The following is a 16175-nucleotide window of genomic DNA, read 5'->3' as shown; positions in this document are numbered from 1 at the left end:
TACTCAGAGGCCTATGCAAAGTTTCCAAAAAGTTTTCATCATTCTGTGTGCAACTGAAAGCCAAGTGTCCTTTTAGTCTGCTGAAAGCACTTTTGGCACAAACTTGGCAGACACGTATCTCATACCCAAATCTTCAGTGATAATGGACTGAACTGAACCATAACTAATCTGCACATCTTCTAATAACTTAAGGATGGTGATTTGACGATTTCCCCTCACAGCTGCATGCACATTCGCGATGTTTTTCTCAGTTCTGCTGGTTGCGGGTATCCCAGAACGTTTGTTAATATCGACATCTTTTTTGGCCATCATGGAAATGTCTGAACGACTCATACACTTGTGTGCAGCCCATACACTTTCTGCAACCTTGCGTAGGTCTCTGAGCAAGTATTGCCACAACTTTCTCTCTCATAGTCTATGCAAGGATCACACGCTACACACCTACCTTTGCATAGGCCTTCTGTAAACAGCAGAAGTGAGCTAGAATATTAAAACTTAGTGTGCATGTACAGTAGAGTTCAATGTCAATTTGTACCAAGCAGCTTTACTATGTATACTTGAGCTTCATTGATATAGCAATAGTCCAGATGCTTATTGATCAGACCTCGTAACAGGACAAAAGATTACAAAAATAGCGATTCTCACTTTGAAACTGACAATTTTGAAAAAAAATTTTAGATTACGGAATGCACTCTCATGTATCCTTGTTTAAAATTTCAGTGCAATTGGATGAACAATTCTTGAGTTATAAATGCACAAGAGACAGAATGGGATTTATATATTAGATATATGCACACACCAATGTATGCCTAATACCTCGGTACATGTGAATATATGAATTTCTGTATATTATTTTGTTTCCTTCTAGATGGCATTGGTTGCTCTGAGTGAGAAATTAGTCCTTGACGAAGCTGATCAAGATGTTAGCACCTATTTACAAGTGATGAGACTGTTAAACTTACAGAACCACATGCAACCTGGAAATGACAAACGCTCAGGTAACAACCCCCCCCCCCCCCACACACACACACACAGCAAATAACAGTGTAATTTCTAAAGGGGCTGGATACAGTCAGCACTCATTGGTTAAAAATAGTTTCTTTTTACTGGAATATTACGAAAACATTGTTACTGAGAAGTGTTAATTGTCTCAATGTGAAACATTGTTAATCTCTAAACATTACATCATAGTAGAGAGGGGTGTACAACATTTAGGTGTCAAGTACTTTTATATAAAGTTTCGGTAATTCATCATTATCATTGTTTTAAAGTCCACTTGTCCATGCTTGCATGGCTCTGACAGAATTTGTTGTGGCAAATTTTTTGTGGTCTGATGCTCTTCTTGTCACCAACCTTTTGTTTCCAAGCAAGGTAATATTTCCCCATGGCCAAACAGGTTTTTCATGGAAGACTGGAAACTAACAACGCTACTAATGATGGTGATGCTTGTTTACAACACAAAGTAATTTCAAAACATAGGTACACACACACGTTTATATATGGTGGGCTTCTTTCAGTTTCTGTCTACAAAATCCACTCACAAGGTGTTGGTTGACCGAAGGCTATATTAGAAGACATTTGCCCAAGGTGTCCCACAGTGGAGCTGAATCTGAAAATGTGGTTGGGCTGTAGACTTCTCAACCACACCTACACTTTGATGTTTATGTATATCATAGCATGTGTAACAGAACCTCATGGTTGAGAATCAAGCTTCTTAGCCACACAGCCATGGCTGCACATATTATATTTGAAAAATTTGTTAAAGTATTAATTACATCAGGATATTATGCTGGTCCTAGAACCCGTATTTAACAACAAAACACTCTGCACAAAGCATAGCAGTTTTCTTGCATGGTTAACCTAATCATATACTATTGAAGTCAGTGAGGTTGACACCTGACACCAAGCTTTGTGGTGTTTAGCAAATGAGAAGCAAATGTCCCTTGATTACAACATCAGTCTGCTGTAGATAGTAGCCATAGCAGTTGTGAAACTGATTGATTCGGATGAGAAAATTAGAGTAATGTAGAAATAGATGACTTGCCAAGAAAAACAACAAAATGCATGCCATTGTTTTCTATATCATATGGGTGTTAATAATGTTTAATATCCAGTATATTTAAATTTGTTGTTAATTTATAACATACTGCAAACATTGAACTTGAAAATTAAGCCTTAATTTGGTAGTTCAGTATCATGTCCAGTTGGTGCTGTATCCATACAGTAAACTTCACTCTCCACTAACTTTGTGATATGAAATTGGTTAACTCTTTCGTTACCAATCTGGCTGAAACCACCTCTGGCTCTGTAGTACAAATGTCTTATTTTCATAAGCTTTGAATTTATATCTTCCACCAAACCTTAGTCACAATTTATGTTCTTAACACAAGCTGAATGATAACTAAGTTATTTTACTAAATTCTTTGTTATATTTAAAGTAAATGAAAGGGTTAAATGTAGAAACTACCTGAAGATATTACTTTATTGATATTTGTGTTATTTGATTGGTTTTTGTTTATTTTATGTGACTGATCTTTTGTTTTTACTTTCTCCTCTAGACGGCAACACCCAGATGAGTCGATTGTACTTAAGTACAGCTTCCCTGGCCCGGAAACAACACAATCACAAACTTGCAGAACGCCTTCTACAACAACACATCAAGAGTTTAACAAAGAATCCCGAAAACGGGAAGCTCCCTTTGTCAGACGGAGTGCTCCCTGCTCTCGTTAATTTACATGCCAACAGCAGTGGACTCAGCATTCTTGATATTCTTAAAGTAAGTTAATATTTTGTATGAGTTCCTTCTTTTGAAAGTTACTTTAGTCTTATTTACATTAGGATTTCATTACTGTCATTGTAAGCTAGTTTTGAATTTGTGTGATATCTCTCCCTCCCTCCCTCCCTCTCTCTCACCCCCCTCTCTCTCTCAAATGTAAACAAACTCTTAAAAAAAAAAGACTGTATGTGATGTAGATGCAGTGGAGATAGAATGCATAACACATGTTAGCTAAAAATGTATTGTTGTGGAGGAAGGGCAGCAGTAGAATGAATAAGTAGAAAGGGAATGATAAGACATTGTTATTCAGCTACAGAACAGCACTTACTAAGTAAATCACTGTATTCCAGCCATGACAGTTCCTTTTTTTCCTCTTAAACTTATTATATCAAGGAGGTCTATGTTATTCATATTTTTTTAAAAAGGGGGTTGGGGGTGATTTGAAGGGAGTTTTGACTGCTGTTTCTTGTAGAACAAGTGACTATGTAGAGGCTCCTTCAGTGGTTTGTGGAATGATTAGTTTGGTAGATCTTGAAAAGATTCAGCTCATGATCAAGATGCTGTTTGCTCTTTCTATTCATCATCATCACCATCTGTTTTCCATGCTGTATGTGTTGGATATTTTGATCGGACCTGAAAGTTCCCAATGTTTGCTTTGATATTATTTCTATGGTTGGATGCCCTTCCTAATACCAACTATTTTATAGCATGTACTGGTTCTTTTTCCATGGCACTAGTGAGGTGATCAACTAACTTGTAAGATAAGATCACCTTGATTGAGTAAGGGTGCAGTATTGCTTTTTAACATTCTGTATCAGTTTGTAAACTGTTTGATAAGGACAATGCTAAAGACAATAATGATCTTTTTGATTTTAGGTTGAGCGGGAGTATGCCAAGCTTCTCCACAGTACAGGCCAGAATAAAGAGGCTCTCGATGTTGTAAGTAGCAGCATTGCACATTTCCATGAATGGGGCACTGATAACTGCAACAGCACAGCTAGTGGCCTCACTGGTGAGAGCATGGTTGTGTCAGCATTGCAGAAGATCAAAGATCGGGCTCAACAAGGCCAATGCAGGGAACTGTGTGCCCGTTCCTTACTGACTTTAGTCAAATGGCTCCAGTTGGATCACAAAACTCTAGCATCAATCAGCAGTCAGCTGAAGTCACCGCCTGCTGTTGGAGAGACAACAACTCTTGGAACTTGTGTGCGGAATATTAGGCTGCTGCTAGAAATGGAAGATATGAAAGAAACCATCGACTTTGAAACTCCAAATGTCGAACCACTTGATAAGAAAGGTAAACCTTGAACATTATTGCCTATCTTTTACTTGTTAATTAATCCGTTTATGCATGTACACTCAATAAATTTTTATTTATTTTCATCATCTTCATAACATTCACTTTTCCATACTTGCATGGATCTGCCAGAATACATCAAGGCAGATTTTCTGTGGCTGGATGCCCTTCTTTTTGCCAACCCTCATCTGTTTCCAGTCAAGGTTGAATGTATCTGTATACTAAACTACATATTGTTCACCATGTCTATATACTAAACCATGTAGGGTCCAGTATGTCCATATATTAAACCATGTAGTATTCACTATATCTTCAAAACCATGCAGTGCCCACTATGTCTACTAAGCCAAATAGTGTCAAGCTATATACTAAGCCATTTAGAATTCACTATGTCTATATACTAAACTAAGTAGTGTTAACTATTTATATCAGGGGTGGGGAAAGCTTTTAGTGCGGTGGGCAAAAATTTCCAAAATAAAAAAGGTCCGTGGGCAGATCACAACTCTTTTAATCTGTGTAAATCTTGTATATATCTATGTATAATTTAATATACATCAATAAAGATAAGGTTAACACATTAAATTAACGCATAACATCTTCATTAATGCTGCCACTGAATTTAGCATGTTCATATTACTTATGAGGTATTCTATATTTTTCAGCTAGAGTGTAGTTGGGTCTTAAGGGAATGGAACAAATCGAGCAATATGTGTTTTATTGTGAAAACAAAATTTCCATTCAAATGGTAATTGCAGGACAATTTTCTGTTTGAGTCTAGCCATTTTAAGTTGTAGTGGAAACACAACCTATGTCACAAAGAGGCATACAAGTATTGTATAAATTTTATAATTGCAAAATTGACTATATTTTGTACATACCAGCATGTGGGCACAATAAAATGGGCTCATGGGCACAGGTTTCCCCGCCTCTGGTCTATATACTAAACCATATAGTGTCCAAAATATATGTATATTAAGCCATGTAGTGCAGAGTATGTATGTATACTAACCCATGTGTCTAGTATATCTATATTCTAACCTATGGTAATGTCCACTATATCTGTATACTAACCCTTCTATTTCTATATATTAAAGCAGGTATTATAATATTCTGTCTAATCTTCTGTTTTCTTTATATTTATTTGTAGGGTTGCTTCTAAATGGCAGCTCATTTCTGTCTGATTCTGATGCCATCATTGACCGCTTGCTGCGTCTGAGCACAGCTAAGTCTCCCACCTTAGCTAAAGCTTGGTTTGCCATGGCTAATTGGTGTTATAAATGGGGAAGGAAAGCTGTTGATAATGCAAGGTAAGTGTTATACAGACATTGTTTTACCTGTAATAGTCTTGATATGATATGGGTAGTCTTCATGGAATTATAACAGTTATGGGTCTCCTTTTTTGAAAAGCATGAGGCATTGCTCATCATCAGGTAGGCTGCACTGCTAAAAATATTCAGGGTGATTTTTCATTTAGAAAGTCTCACAGGTTGCAGTTTGCCCATGACTGTATTATAATATCCAATTTTAGAGTTAATTGATGAACATGATGGTAAAGAATTTCGGGCTTTCTAATTTTTTAGGAGAGTTTGATTACATGTATCAGATAAGTTGGTGTTTCTTTCAATTAATTTTGAAACTATTGAAAAATTTAGTAAAATAATTTTGTCATTAATTTAAGGAATCTAAATTAAAATTAAGTTTTGACAGGTTTTAATTTAGATCCCTTTAAAACAGGAAATTTGTATCATAGAGCCAAGATCAGACTTAGGCAGGTTAGTATCAAAAGAGTTAAGACAAGAAGGATTGTCATAGTGTTCCCTAAATATTTCTGTACTTTTCTGGTAACTTATTTTTACTGTTCAATTTGGTTTTTCTGCAATATTGTTTTAATATCCCACTTTTTTGTACTTGTATGGGTTGGAGAGAGTTTATTGAGGTATTTTTCTACGACCAGATGCCTTTCCTGTTACCAAACCTCACTTGTTTCTTAGCAAAGTAATATTTCTCCATGGTTAGACATATTCTCACAGAATATTGAAAATAAATTACACTGCTTGTATGATGGTGACATTCACTTTACATCTATCGTGTGTTGTCAAAACAAGGAGACACAAACATACTCACTCTCTCACACACACACACATATACAGTGGGCTTCTTTCAGTTTCCAAATCCAATCACAAGGCTTTGGTTGACCCAGGGCAATAGCAGAAGACTCTTGCCCAAGGTGCTCCACAGTGGGGATGAACACAAAACTATGTGGTTGGAAAGTAAACTTCTCAACAATGCCTGTACTAAGATGTTTGTTACAGTGTGTATAAACCTATCTTCATCTTTGAATTTGAAAAGTATATAGCATGTAAAAGAAAAAGAGTTTCTGTGTATATTTGAGTTAATGATGACTTGTGTTACTGCTTTTGCAGCCATGGTTCAGTGGAATTACTGGAGGAAGAAAAACAACAAATCCTGTCTCTTCTCCCTGCTGTAAGTACTGTGTTCATTAGTTTTACTTGCTCCACTCTGAAACATAGAGATCATGTACTTGGTTCTTGTTGACTTTAAGTCATACTTCATTAAGCATGTTTATCATAAAACTTGTTCTTGTTACAAACATGAATATGCATCACACACACACACATGTCATCGGGAACTTCATTGCCCAATGCTTCTATTTAAGAAGATAGTAGATGTGATTCTAGGGAAATTTGTCCTCAACTCGTAAGTTAAACGATCATTATAGTTGTCTCTCCTGTTATATGTGAGAGGTACTCGGAATGATTTTAAAAACCTGTCGAAAACCAAGCTAGCATTAGAAAGCAGCTATAAAGATATATATATATATAAAATAGCTATTATGTTTAATTATTAGTAACTGTAAATCTTGTCTGTGATTTGAACTTTCCAAATTAAGGTTTCCATGATGTGGTCCCTGACTTGCTTGAAATATTCAATTGGCTCTTTACACAGTCCTTTTATAGTTCATAACTATTAGCAGCACTATTCTATGGCTGTATCACATTCAATTATTTGATTTAGCCATTTAAAATTATGCAGCCTGTACACTAACACACACTCATATACATGCAGGCATGTAGTCTTTGTAGTGATAAAGGTTTTGTGGTTCTGAGGAAGTAGCCTCTACCTTTCCTTTTTCAGAATATGTAACCAATTGAATGATGAAAAGAGACAAGATATGCTGCTAACCAAAGATATATATATCTTTAATACAGTGGATTCATCAAATAGATGAAATGTAGTACAATGGTGTATTCATCACCATCATTTAACATCAATCTCCATCCTGGAATGGGTTCAATGCTTCAACAGGATCCAACAGGCCTGTGGATTGCATTAAGCTCCTATGTCTGCTTTGATATGGTTTCTATGGCTAGATGCCCTTCCTAATGCCAACTACTTTACAGAACTACTTTAATGAAGTCACTAAGTAACTCAAAAGATAAGCAAGTAACTTATGGAAGTGTAGTTGCGATGGAAGTGGTTTTATACATTTGTATTGGTTGTGGGCTGGTTAGTCATTACACATAAAACTGTTTCATCAACTGTAAGAGGGTCACACGTAAGATATGGTGGTGAAACAGAATACTGTGTCTAATAAACAAACTGTTAAATAGTGTCATTAATTGCTCTGGCTTTATTTTATTTCAGAATACTGAGTCAAGTGAAAGTGATAAGGTGATGAGTGTGTTAAGTAAAATACATACCCCTATCTCCAGTGAAGAGGACATCAGTGATCAAGACCAGGTAACTACTAACAAGAAGTTTGATGGCAAATAACTATCTGTATCGTAGATTATGAAAAAGCATGTTTTTAAAAGGAAGACCATGTCAGAATTGTTCATAGTTCAGTTTCATACTGGTGATTGTTAATGTTGTACACAGTATTATGAAATCAATTTGTGTGTGTTAGTTTGGATTACAAACCCACATCTAAATATTTTACTCTACCACCTTTCCCTGTGCTGATGAGTTAGAAGTGGTAAGTGTAGAGGATAATTAGCTGAAAGTTATAAAGTACACTTGATACCACAAGTCAGTTATATATGATGGTGTCACAAGCATTCACTCTAATGTTTATGTATAGGAAAACTAAGAAACACTTACACAGATATACACAGGTAAGTAATAAGAGAGATTGATGAATAGCAGTGATGAGGGTAGATAATAGAATACTGAGTCTCACATATGAAGTAAATAAGGCCAGTAATAAAAGGTGTTGTGCTGCACAGCAGAACCAGATGTTAAAACAATGACCATCATTGTTCTAACATCTGCTTGCATGGGGTAGTGTTTTACCTGGTATAACACCTTTGTCTATCAAACAATAAACAGCCCGGACATAGTTACATGGAGAACTGGAAGCAAATGACACCAGTTGAATGCATCTTTTTGTTTAAAGAGATCATACATGTCAGGAAGCCTAGGTGTCCTTTCATGATGAACTGCAAGCCTGTTTGAATAATGTTGTTTTTGTTTACAAACAGCAAACACATGAAAACAAAGGAGAAATACAAACTCATTCTGTACACTGTGTGTACAGTGGGATTCTTCAGTTTCCATCTCCCAATTTCACCCACACCTAAAGCATAGGATATTGGAAAGATGATGGGTAATCTTGTAGGCTCCAACCTAGTCAGCTACTAGATGGTGAAACTTTCACATGTTGATTCCAAAAAATGCAAGACATTCCTAATAAATATGCATTAGTTTGTAATATATGCTTTATTTGTAGAGCCTGTATGATGATGGTACTGAGACAACTCGCAAACAGCTGGTGTCTAGCTGCACTTCGCTGCAAGTAGTTTCTGAAGACTGTATTGGTGGCCTGATGGATGTTTGGAAAGGTGTGGTGCAGAGAGTTTACCACTATTACCAGCTTTCAGTGAATGCATATTTCAGATACCTGCAACTTAACGCTGGGGTATGTTTCCTCTTTGATTCCTGTTTTATATAGATCTGTTTTGTTTGTTACATCATTTTGTACAATGAAAAAACTTAATTTCTCTTGATAGCAATTGTATTCACCTTTTATTTCTGTAGATCTTATTGACCTTTCTAAAGATTGTATTGACAATCTGTGTACACATCTTACTATAATGGGTGTTATGTCCGTCTGTCTGCGTCTTCATGGTCAAACGGCTGGACCAATGGTCACGCTATTTTTTTTTTGTTTTTTTTTTAATTAGGAAGGAGGTAATCAGGAAGGTTTTTAGAGAGAAAAAATTTGGAAAAGTATGATTAGTGGATATTGAGGGTAATTGTTCAGTTTACGAGCTTTATAAAAAAAAAAGTAAATAAGAATTAAGGGGGAGATAACTAATAAAAGAAGCAAAGGGCAGTCAACTTCCTACTATAATGGGCGTCCGGCTGTCTGTTCTCTTTTCATGGTCAAACGGCTAGACCAATGGTCGCAATGTTTTTCGGGATTACGAAGGAGATAATCAGGAAAAAATGTGAACAAGTATGATTATTTAGTGGATATTGAGTTTTGTATTAATAAATCACCTTTGGTTTTTTTCTTCTTTTTTTTTTAAATTCTGGCGATGAGAATTAACTCTGGATTCCTCCTCCCTCTCCCTCCATATAGTTCGTGAATTTAGAGAGTTTAGATTTGCGATAATATCCCTTCATTTCCCATCATAGACAGGCAGATTCCTAAAGATTTCGCTCGAGCATTCACAGCAAACAAGGCACAGGGCCAGACTTAGATTATGTAGGTGGATTTTTACACACTCCGATGGTTACGCACAGCCAGTTACAGACTCCAATAATTTGAAAGTTAGTGTCGACCAAACAGAAAATATCGTCTACAAAGAAGTTTTGTAATCATATTATTATTGAAAGGAATATAATTCATAATTTAAATACGGAAATTTGTGGACTTTGAATGTATAAGAGTATAAACAAGCGTAAAATAGTGTAAACAACTAAAATAAAAAGTAGATCTAAGTAAAAAATTTTTTATTCTTAATACTTTTTATGCAGTGGTCGAAAGAAGGTCTAGCTTTCGTTAGGAGTGGTCCACGTAACCATTTATGATACAGAGGCTGGGAGCTTATTTCAGTTTCGGGAGTTAGTTGCAAACACATGTCATATAGCTGCAACAGAATGCTGTATCACCAACAATAATGTGATTTCTTTAAGACACCACTCAGTAATCTATTAAGCCCATTTATACATTTCTCAATACATACTGCTGTTATGACTTCCCTCCCTCATTTTATGCCTCCATCGAATATAGGTAGATTTGCTAGTACAATGTAATACCACATATATATATGCGTGTGTGTCTGTGTGTAGCAGGATTTAATAATATCAGTTTTATGTTTTAAGGTATTATGGGAGCCCTTTTTTATAAAGCTCAAGTTGATCTTTTTTTTTTTTTTTTTCTCAGATTAGCTTAAATCTAATGTATGAAATAAAGAAAATATTAATAACAAAGGATGATAGTTGTAGACCATCAATACAACTGTGGTGGCAATAGATGATGTATCTGTCACTGTATGCAGAACCTCTTTATTGATCTCCTGCTGTAATTTATCATAGAAGCTGAATTGTGCTTCTGAAGCTGAACCACTATACCTCTCTATCAAACTTACTATCATTTTTGACACATACCCCAATAAATCACACTAAGCTTTTGTTATCAATCTATGAAGTAACAAACTGAATTAATCTTGGAGAATTTGTACTCTCCAACTTTCTACTAACAAGTTGAGTGGATGTACTTTTGGACTGAACTATCAACTTTAGGTGTTGGGTTCATATCTTCTATTAACGTTTCATTGATTCACTAAGTGGGACATGGAATTTTACCTGCTTGAGTTCAACTGAATTTCCAAAACGATAGGTTAGCATTTTATCCAGTGTGGAGGGATTGAATGAGGTCGGGTCAGAAGTTTGTCTCATCCAGATTTTTCATTACAAACCTGGAGGTAGGTACCACTTAGTTTAGACTTCTCAGAGCTTTGGAGATGTTTAACATTCAGATATCAGTCTTGTTACTTTTTCCCACAACACAACATTTTCCCATTTATTCATTTTCTTTGTTTTAATATATTTTCTGGCTTAATGGTTTTGTGACTGAAACTTTGCTTTAATATATATTTAATGTATATTTAACATTTCACCTCTACATTATTGAGATTCACTCTATTATATTTATAAAACCTTTATGATAGTTGCAGACTGTCAGTACTTCATTTCATGCGAAGACTGATGAACCAAATGAAGACATCAACATAATTGCTACCTTACGCCTACTGCGTTTGTTAGTGAAGCATGCCTGGGAGTTGCGCGATGTCCTAGAGACAGGTCTGGCTGAGACACCAACAGCTCCTTGGAAAGGTAATTTGCACACACACACACAACTGTGCACTTAATTACTTGATACATAAACATTTACACATACATAATGTATCATTGTTTAACATCAAGATGGAATTTGTTGAGGCAAATTTTCTATACCTTGATGTGCTTCTTGTTTCCAAGCAAGATAATATTTCCCCACAGACAACTGCAAATGAACAAGATGGTTCATATGACAATGATGCTCATTTACAATCATCATATTATGTCAAGACAAGGGTACACATACACCAGGCTTCTTTCAGTTTCAATCTGCTCACAAGGATTTGTTGGCCCAAGGGCTATTGTAAAAACACTTATCCAAAGTACCACACAGTAGAACTGAAACTGAGACAACTTGGTTCGGAGGCAAGCTTCTTAACCACACAGCTATGCCTGCACCTAAAAATTATGTATCTACATATGCAAGCATTTACACATAAACTCTTTCTCCAATCTTCATCAATGGCATATATATTTATATCACTACTACCATAAAAAAAAACATCTTGTATCTCTTCCTGTTTGTATCATCATTATCATAATCAATACCATCAATTCTTGTTTATCTCTCGTTTTACAGGTATTATTCCACAGTTGTTTTCTCGCCTCAGCCACCCTGAATCCTACGTCCGCCAAAGCGTATCGGATCTTCTTTGTCGAGTGGCTGAAGATGCCCCACACCTCATAGTTTACCCTGCTGTGGTTGGCTGCTCTGTTATCAAGATAGATGTGAAGGAAACCACTCGAGATGGTAACAAGCTTTACTGTCAACATTGAATTTATTTTTGAAATTTGAAGGATTGATTAATGAATGATTTATTAATAATAATGGTCCTTTGTTTAGCTGTTTTTGTTGCTTAACTTTTGGATCAACTCCCCTTGGGCTTATATGATAAATGGCATTTCAGCCCTGAGTACCGTCTTATTTTTAGACTATATATTGTCTAAAAATAATGTCCACATTTCATCTGATGTCCACATTCCATGCTGGTTTAGGTTAGATAGTTTGACAGAATCCAACTGGTAAAAGAAAATCAAAAATGACAACACAGAAGTGACAAGTTTTAACAATTATTGTATTAGCATAACTATTTGCAGAAAGACAGGAAAAAGTCTTAACATTTCAAGTGTTAGTCTATTGTCAGATGAAAAGTATATGAGTAAGAAAGAGGAAAATTATTTGAGAGGAGAGGAAAGAAAAAGAAAGTGCAAGGGGTTAAAAACTAGGTGAGAATTTGATTTTATGGAGCAGGGAGTTAAGAAGGGAAGATAGGGTAGGTACCTCCAGTGTATCTTTGTTTAAGAGACTGGAACAAGATTTGAGTGCTATTTCTTGAAGGTCTTGTAATTATTCTGATGTTTCATTGTTAGCTCATCGTGTTGTTGCTGGTATTGTCATATTGCAACTATTGATGTTGTAGGATCTCAGAACCATTGAAAATATTGACATCACACAGGATCTCAATGGATTGTTAAGACACATTGGAAATTATTTTAGTTATTTATTTATTCTTTGTCCCTTGTGGTGCATTTAAGGCAAATTGTATTGTCAGATGCTATCTCTTTTCCAAATAATATTACATCTATGGTAAGATTAGAAATTAACTTATCAGTTACACTGTTTCCACTATTGATAGCAATACAATGTCATCACAGTGTAATGGCTAACATTTATTGCTTTTATCCAGCAATAAATGTTTGACAGGCTTGATGACATCATATGAACCCAGTGTATCTAGGACCACATTATCTAATGTTTCCTCATTTTAAAACAATATCTGATATAAGAGTGATGTTATATGGTTGTTACTTAAAACAAATCAAAAAACTCTGCAGAAGCTTCCTCATTGTCTCTCAGTGAGCTACTGTTTTATTTGATATGTCTGCTGTTTCTAGCAGATTTATGGACCATGTAGAAGATTTTCCATGGTCCTTGATTGGAGTGGTTACTATTTCATTTGTCTGTAGTGATGTATGTGTGTATTTGATGTCTCAGAATACCTAATCTCTCACATTAACAGGACTGCTGAACAATTACCTGGCACAGAATGAGGAGGACTGTACAGAAGTGGGTGTGGTCACTGAACAGGATTCTCAAGAGCATACTGATGAACAAGACGATGGTAACAACCTGACTGATGACCCAACCAATACCATCATGCAGACATGTCTCACGGCCATTGTGGATACATTGTCACATCATAATTCAGAGTAAGTCTTGTTTAAAACCTTCTTGAAAAGTGACTTTTCCACTGTCTCCTATTGTTTTTTTTAAGAGTGGTAAATTAGCAGAATTGTTAGAGCAATCAACAAAATGTCTTTGCCGGTTCTTTGTTCTGGGCTCAAATCCCACTGAGGTCAATTCCTTTCTTCCCTCTAATATCAATAGAGCTACAGTCATGTACTAATGGCCCTAATCGACTAAGCCACCTTTGGTTTCAGACCTCTTCCTTCCTATATTAGAAATAAATTATCATCTATCTTTAACTTAAATACTTACCATTATTTATTTTGATACTAACCTGATGAAAATTGCCCCTAATTCTATGGTACAAACTTCCTGTTTTAAAGAAATCTAATTTGGAAATTTCCATCAAAATTTTATGTTGTGCTTCCAAACACCAGCTTCTTGATAATAACAAATTATTTTACTAAATTCTTTATTATTTTTACAATTAATTGAAATAAATGCAATGTATTTTCACAGAAATATGATAATGTAAGAGAATAACAAACAGTTCCCCCTCTCTCTACTCTGTCTCTCTCCACCTTCTCTCTCTTTTTACTACTACTATGTTATGTACACAGCTGCAGAAAACTTGTCAGAGACAGTAGACATGAAACTAAATGCTGCAGTGCTCAACTGTTTGTACCAATTCACTCAACTTACAATAATTCTAATTTTGACACAAGGCCAACATTTTTCTTGGGAAGGAGAAAGTTGATTACATCAACCCCAGTGCTCAACTGGTACTTATTTTATCAATCCTGTAAAGATAAATGACAAAATTGACCTCAGTGGTATTTGAACTCAGAACATGAGTCAAAAGAAATACCACAGAGCATTTTTTTCTTCTGCTTTGATATTTCTGTTGGTTCACTGCATTAATTCTAATTTTTGCATGGCCAGTAATTTTAGTGGAGAGTGTTAGTCAATTTAATTGTATTCAACTGGTATATATTCTATTGACACTGAAAGGATGAAATGCAAAACCAACCTTGGTGGGATTTGAGCTCGGAATGTAAAGAGCTAGAAGAAATGTTGCTGCTAAAGACTGACAAAATTCTACCTTATTAATATTAATAATAATATTCTGGAGTTTTTTTTCAATTTCCAGAATGATCCAACAAGTGCAGCAATTTGTCCAAGAACTGCGTCGTATCACATTGCTGTGGGATGAACTGTGGCTGGGTACCTTGAACCAGCATCACCAAGATGTTACCAGGTACATAAACCAACTTGATAATGAGGTCAAGAAGGTGACTACCAACAAAAACCTGTCAAAAGAAGAGAAACTTGCCATTATCAAAGAGAAACACAAGACAATCATGAAACCCGTATGTAGCGTAATACTTTGATTTCCTCTGTTTTAACTATTTTACAGAAAAATTCACTGTGTTGATGTAGAATAAGAGTGTAGTAGTTGATTTGGATATAATTTTAACAATTTAATGCACTCAAGTATGATGTTTCTTCAAATTTTAAGCTCCCAACACCTCGTACAAAGCCACCTCCCTCAACACTGCACTCCCACTTAACTGAGGGGTTTGTCACTTGCGAGTTACTTGGTGGCTTTACTAGTGCTGATGCTATGAAAAAAAAAGCACCCAGTACAGTCTAAAGTAGTTGGTGCTAGGAAGGGCATCCAGCTTTGGAAATGATGCCAAAGCAGACATTAGTGCTCAACACAGTCCTAAGGCTTGTCGACTCCTATTAACCCATCCAACGCATCAAAGATAGATGTTAAATGTTGATGATAACGATGATGTCAGTCACTTGCCTGTGGTGTAGGAGTGTTAGATATTGTCTACTAGGCAAAGTGAGTGATAATGTAAGTAGCTAAGTATTCCATAGGCACATGGCCCCTTAGCATACTCCTTAGGCAGACTTCACGTGACACTGTGTGTGACTAGGGCTGACTCATTTGAATTACTAGACGGTTGATCTGTTGAACTTCAACATAGTTTCTGTCTATCCAATTTCACTTACAATACTTAAGTTAGTCACACACTCTGGTAGAAGATACTTGTCAAAGGTGCTTTGCAGTGGTATTGAACCCAAGGGTTACACTGGTCAAATGTTATAGAAATATTTGAACTGAATGCATAATCCAGTATCTTAACCTCATAGCTATTGAGCTTCTTAAAAATTTGTCTTTCTGCTTTCATATTTATGATTTACAAAGAAGGTTTTTTTATTAGTATAGGATCCAGCATAGTTGTGTGCTGTGTGCTTGAGTAATTCACTTCACAATCATGTGGTTTCAGGGTCAGTCTCATTTGGTACCTTGGGCAAGCATCTTCTAGTATACCCCCAAGATGGCCAAAGCCTTGTGAGTGAATTCAGTAGACAGGACTGGAAGCCCTGTTTGTGTGTACATTGTATTCTATAAATGTTGCAAGTTACAAGCAGTGTTGTTGCCACTTCTGTCAGCAAACTTCTGCCAAGCAAAAGATCTCTTGGAAAACATAAGGGTCGGCAACAGAAAATGCATCTCATTAATATATTCATTT

The 16175-nt window shown here is 35.9% G+C and overlaps 1 protein-coding gene across 2 annotated transcripts in view; it reads left to right on the top strand.

The window, feature by feature from the left end:
- LOC115214150 (serine/threonine-protein kinase SMG1) overlaps positions 1-16175 on the top strand; it is a 185790-nt gene that overhangs the window by 104037 nt on the left and 65578 nt on the right. For both annotated transcript variants that reach the window (XM_036504994.1, XM_029783223.2), the window contains 11 exons: positions 869-998; positions 2559-2776; positions 3653-4073; positions 5221-5380; positions 6497-6557; positions 7740-7835; positions 8824-9012; positions 11273-11438; positions 12022-12192; positions 13463-13652; positions 14780-14999. In XM_036504994.1, coding sequence (XP_036360887.1) covers positions 869-998; positions 2559-2776; positions 3653-4073; positions 5221-5380; positions 6497-6557; positions 7740-7835; positions 8824-9012; positions 11273-11438; positions 12022-12192; positions 13463-13652; positions 14780-14999 — 2022 coding nt within the window. The remainder of the gene's footprint in view (positions 1-868; positions 999-2558; positions 2777-3652; positions 4074-5220; positions 5381-6496; positions 6558-7739; positions 7836-8823; positions 9013-11272; positions 11439-12021; positions 12193-13462; positions 13653-14779; positions 15000-16175) is intronic.

This window comes from Octopus sinensis, linkage group LG7 (assembly GCF_006345805.1).
Source record: "Octopus sinensis linkage group LG7, ASM634580v1, whole genome shotgun sequence".
Classification (NCBI taxonomy): domain Eukaryota; kingdom Metazoa; phylum Mollusca; class Cephalopoda; order Octopoda; family Octopodidae; genus Octopus; species Octopus sinensis.
Note: the sequence above shows the minus strand (reverse complement) of the source record. Positions and strands in the feature narration are given on the sequence as shown.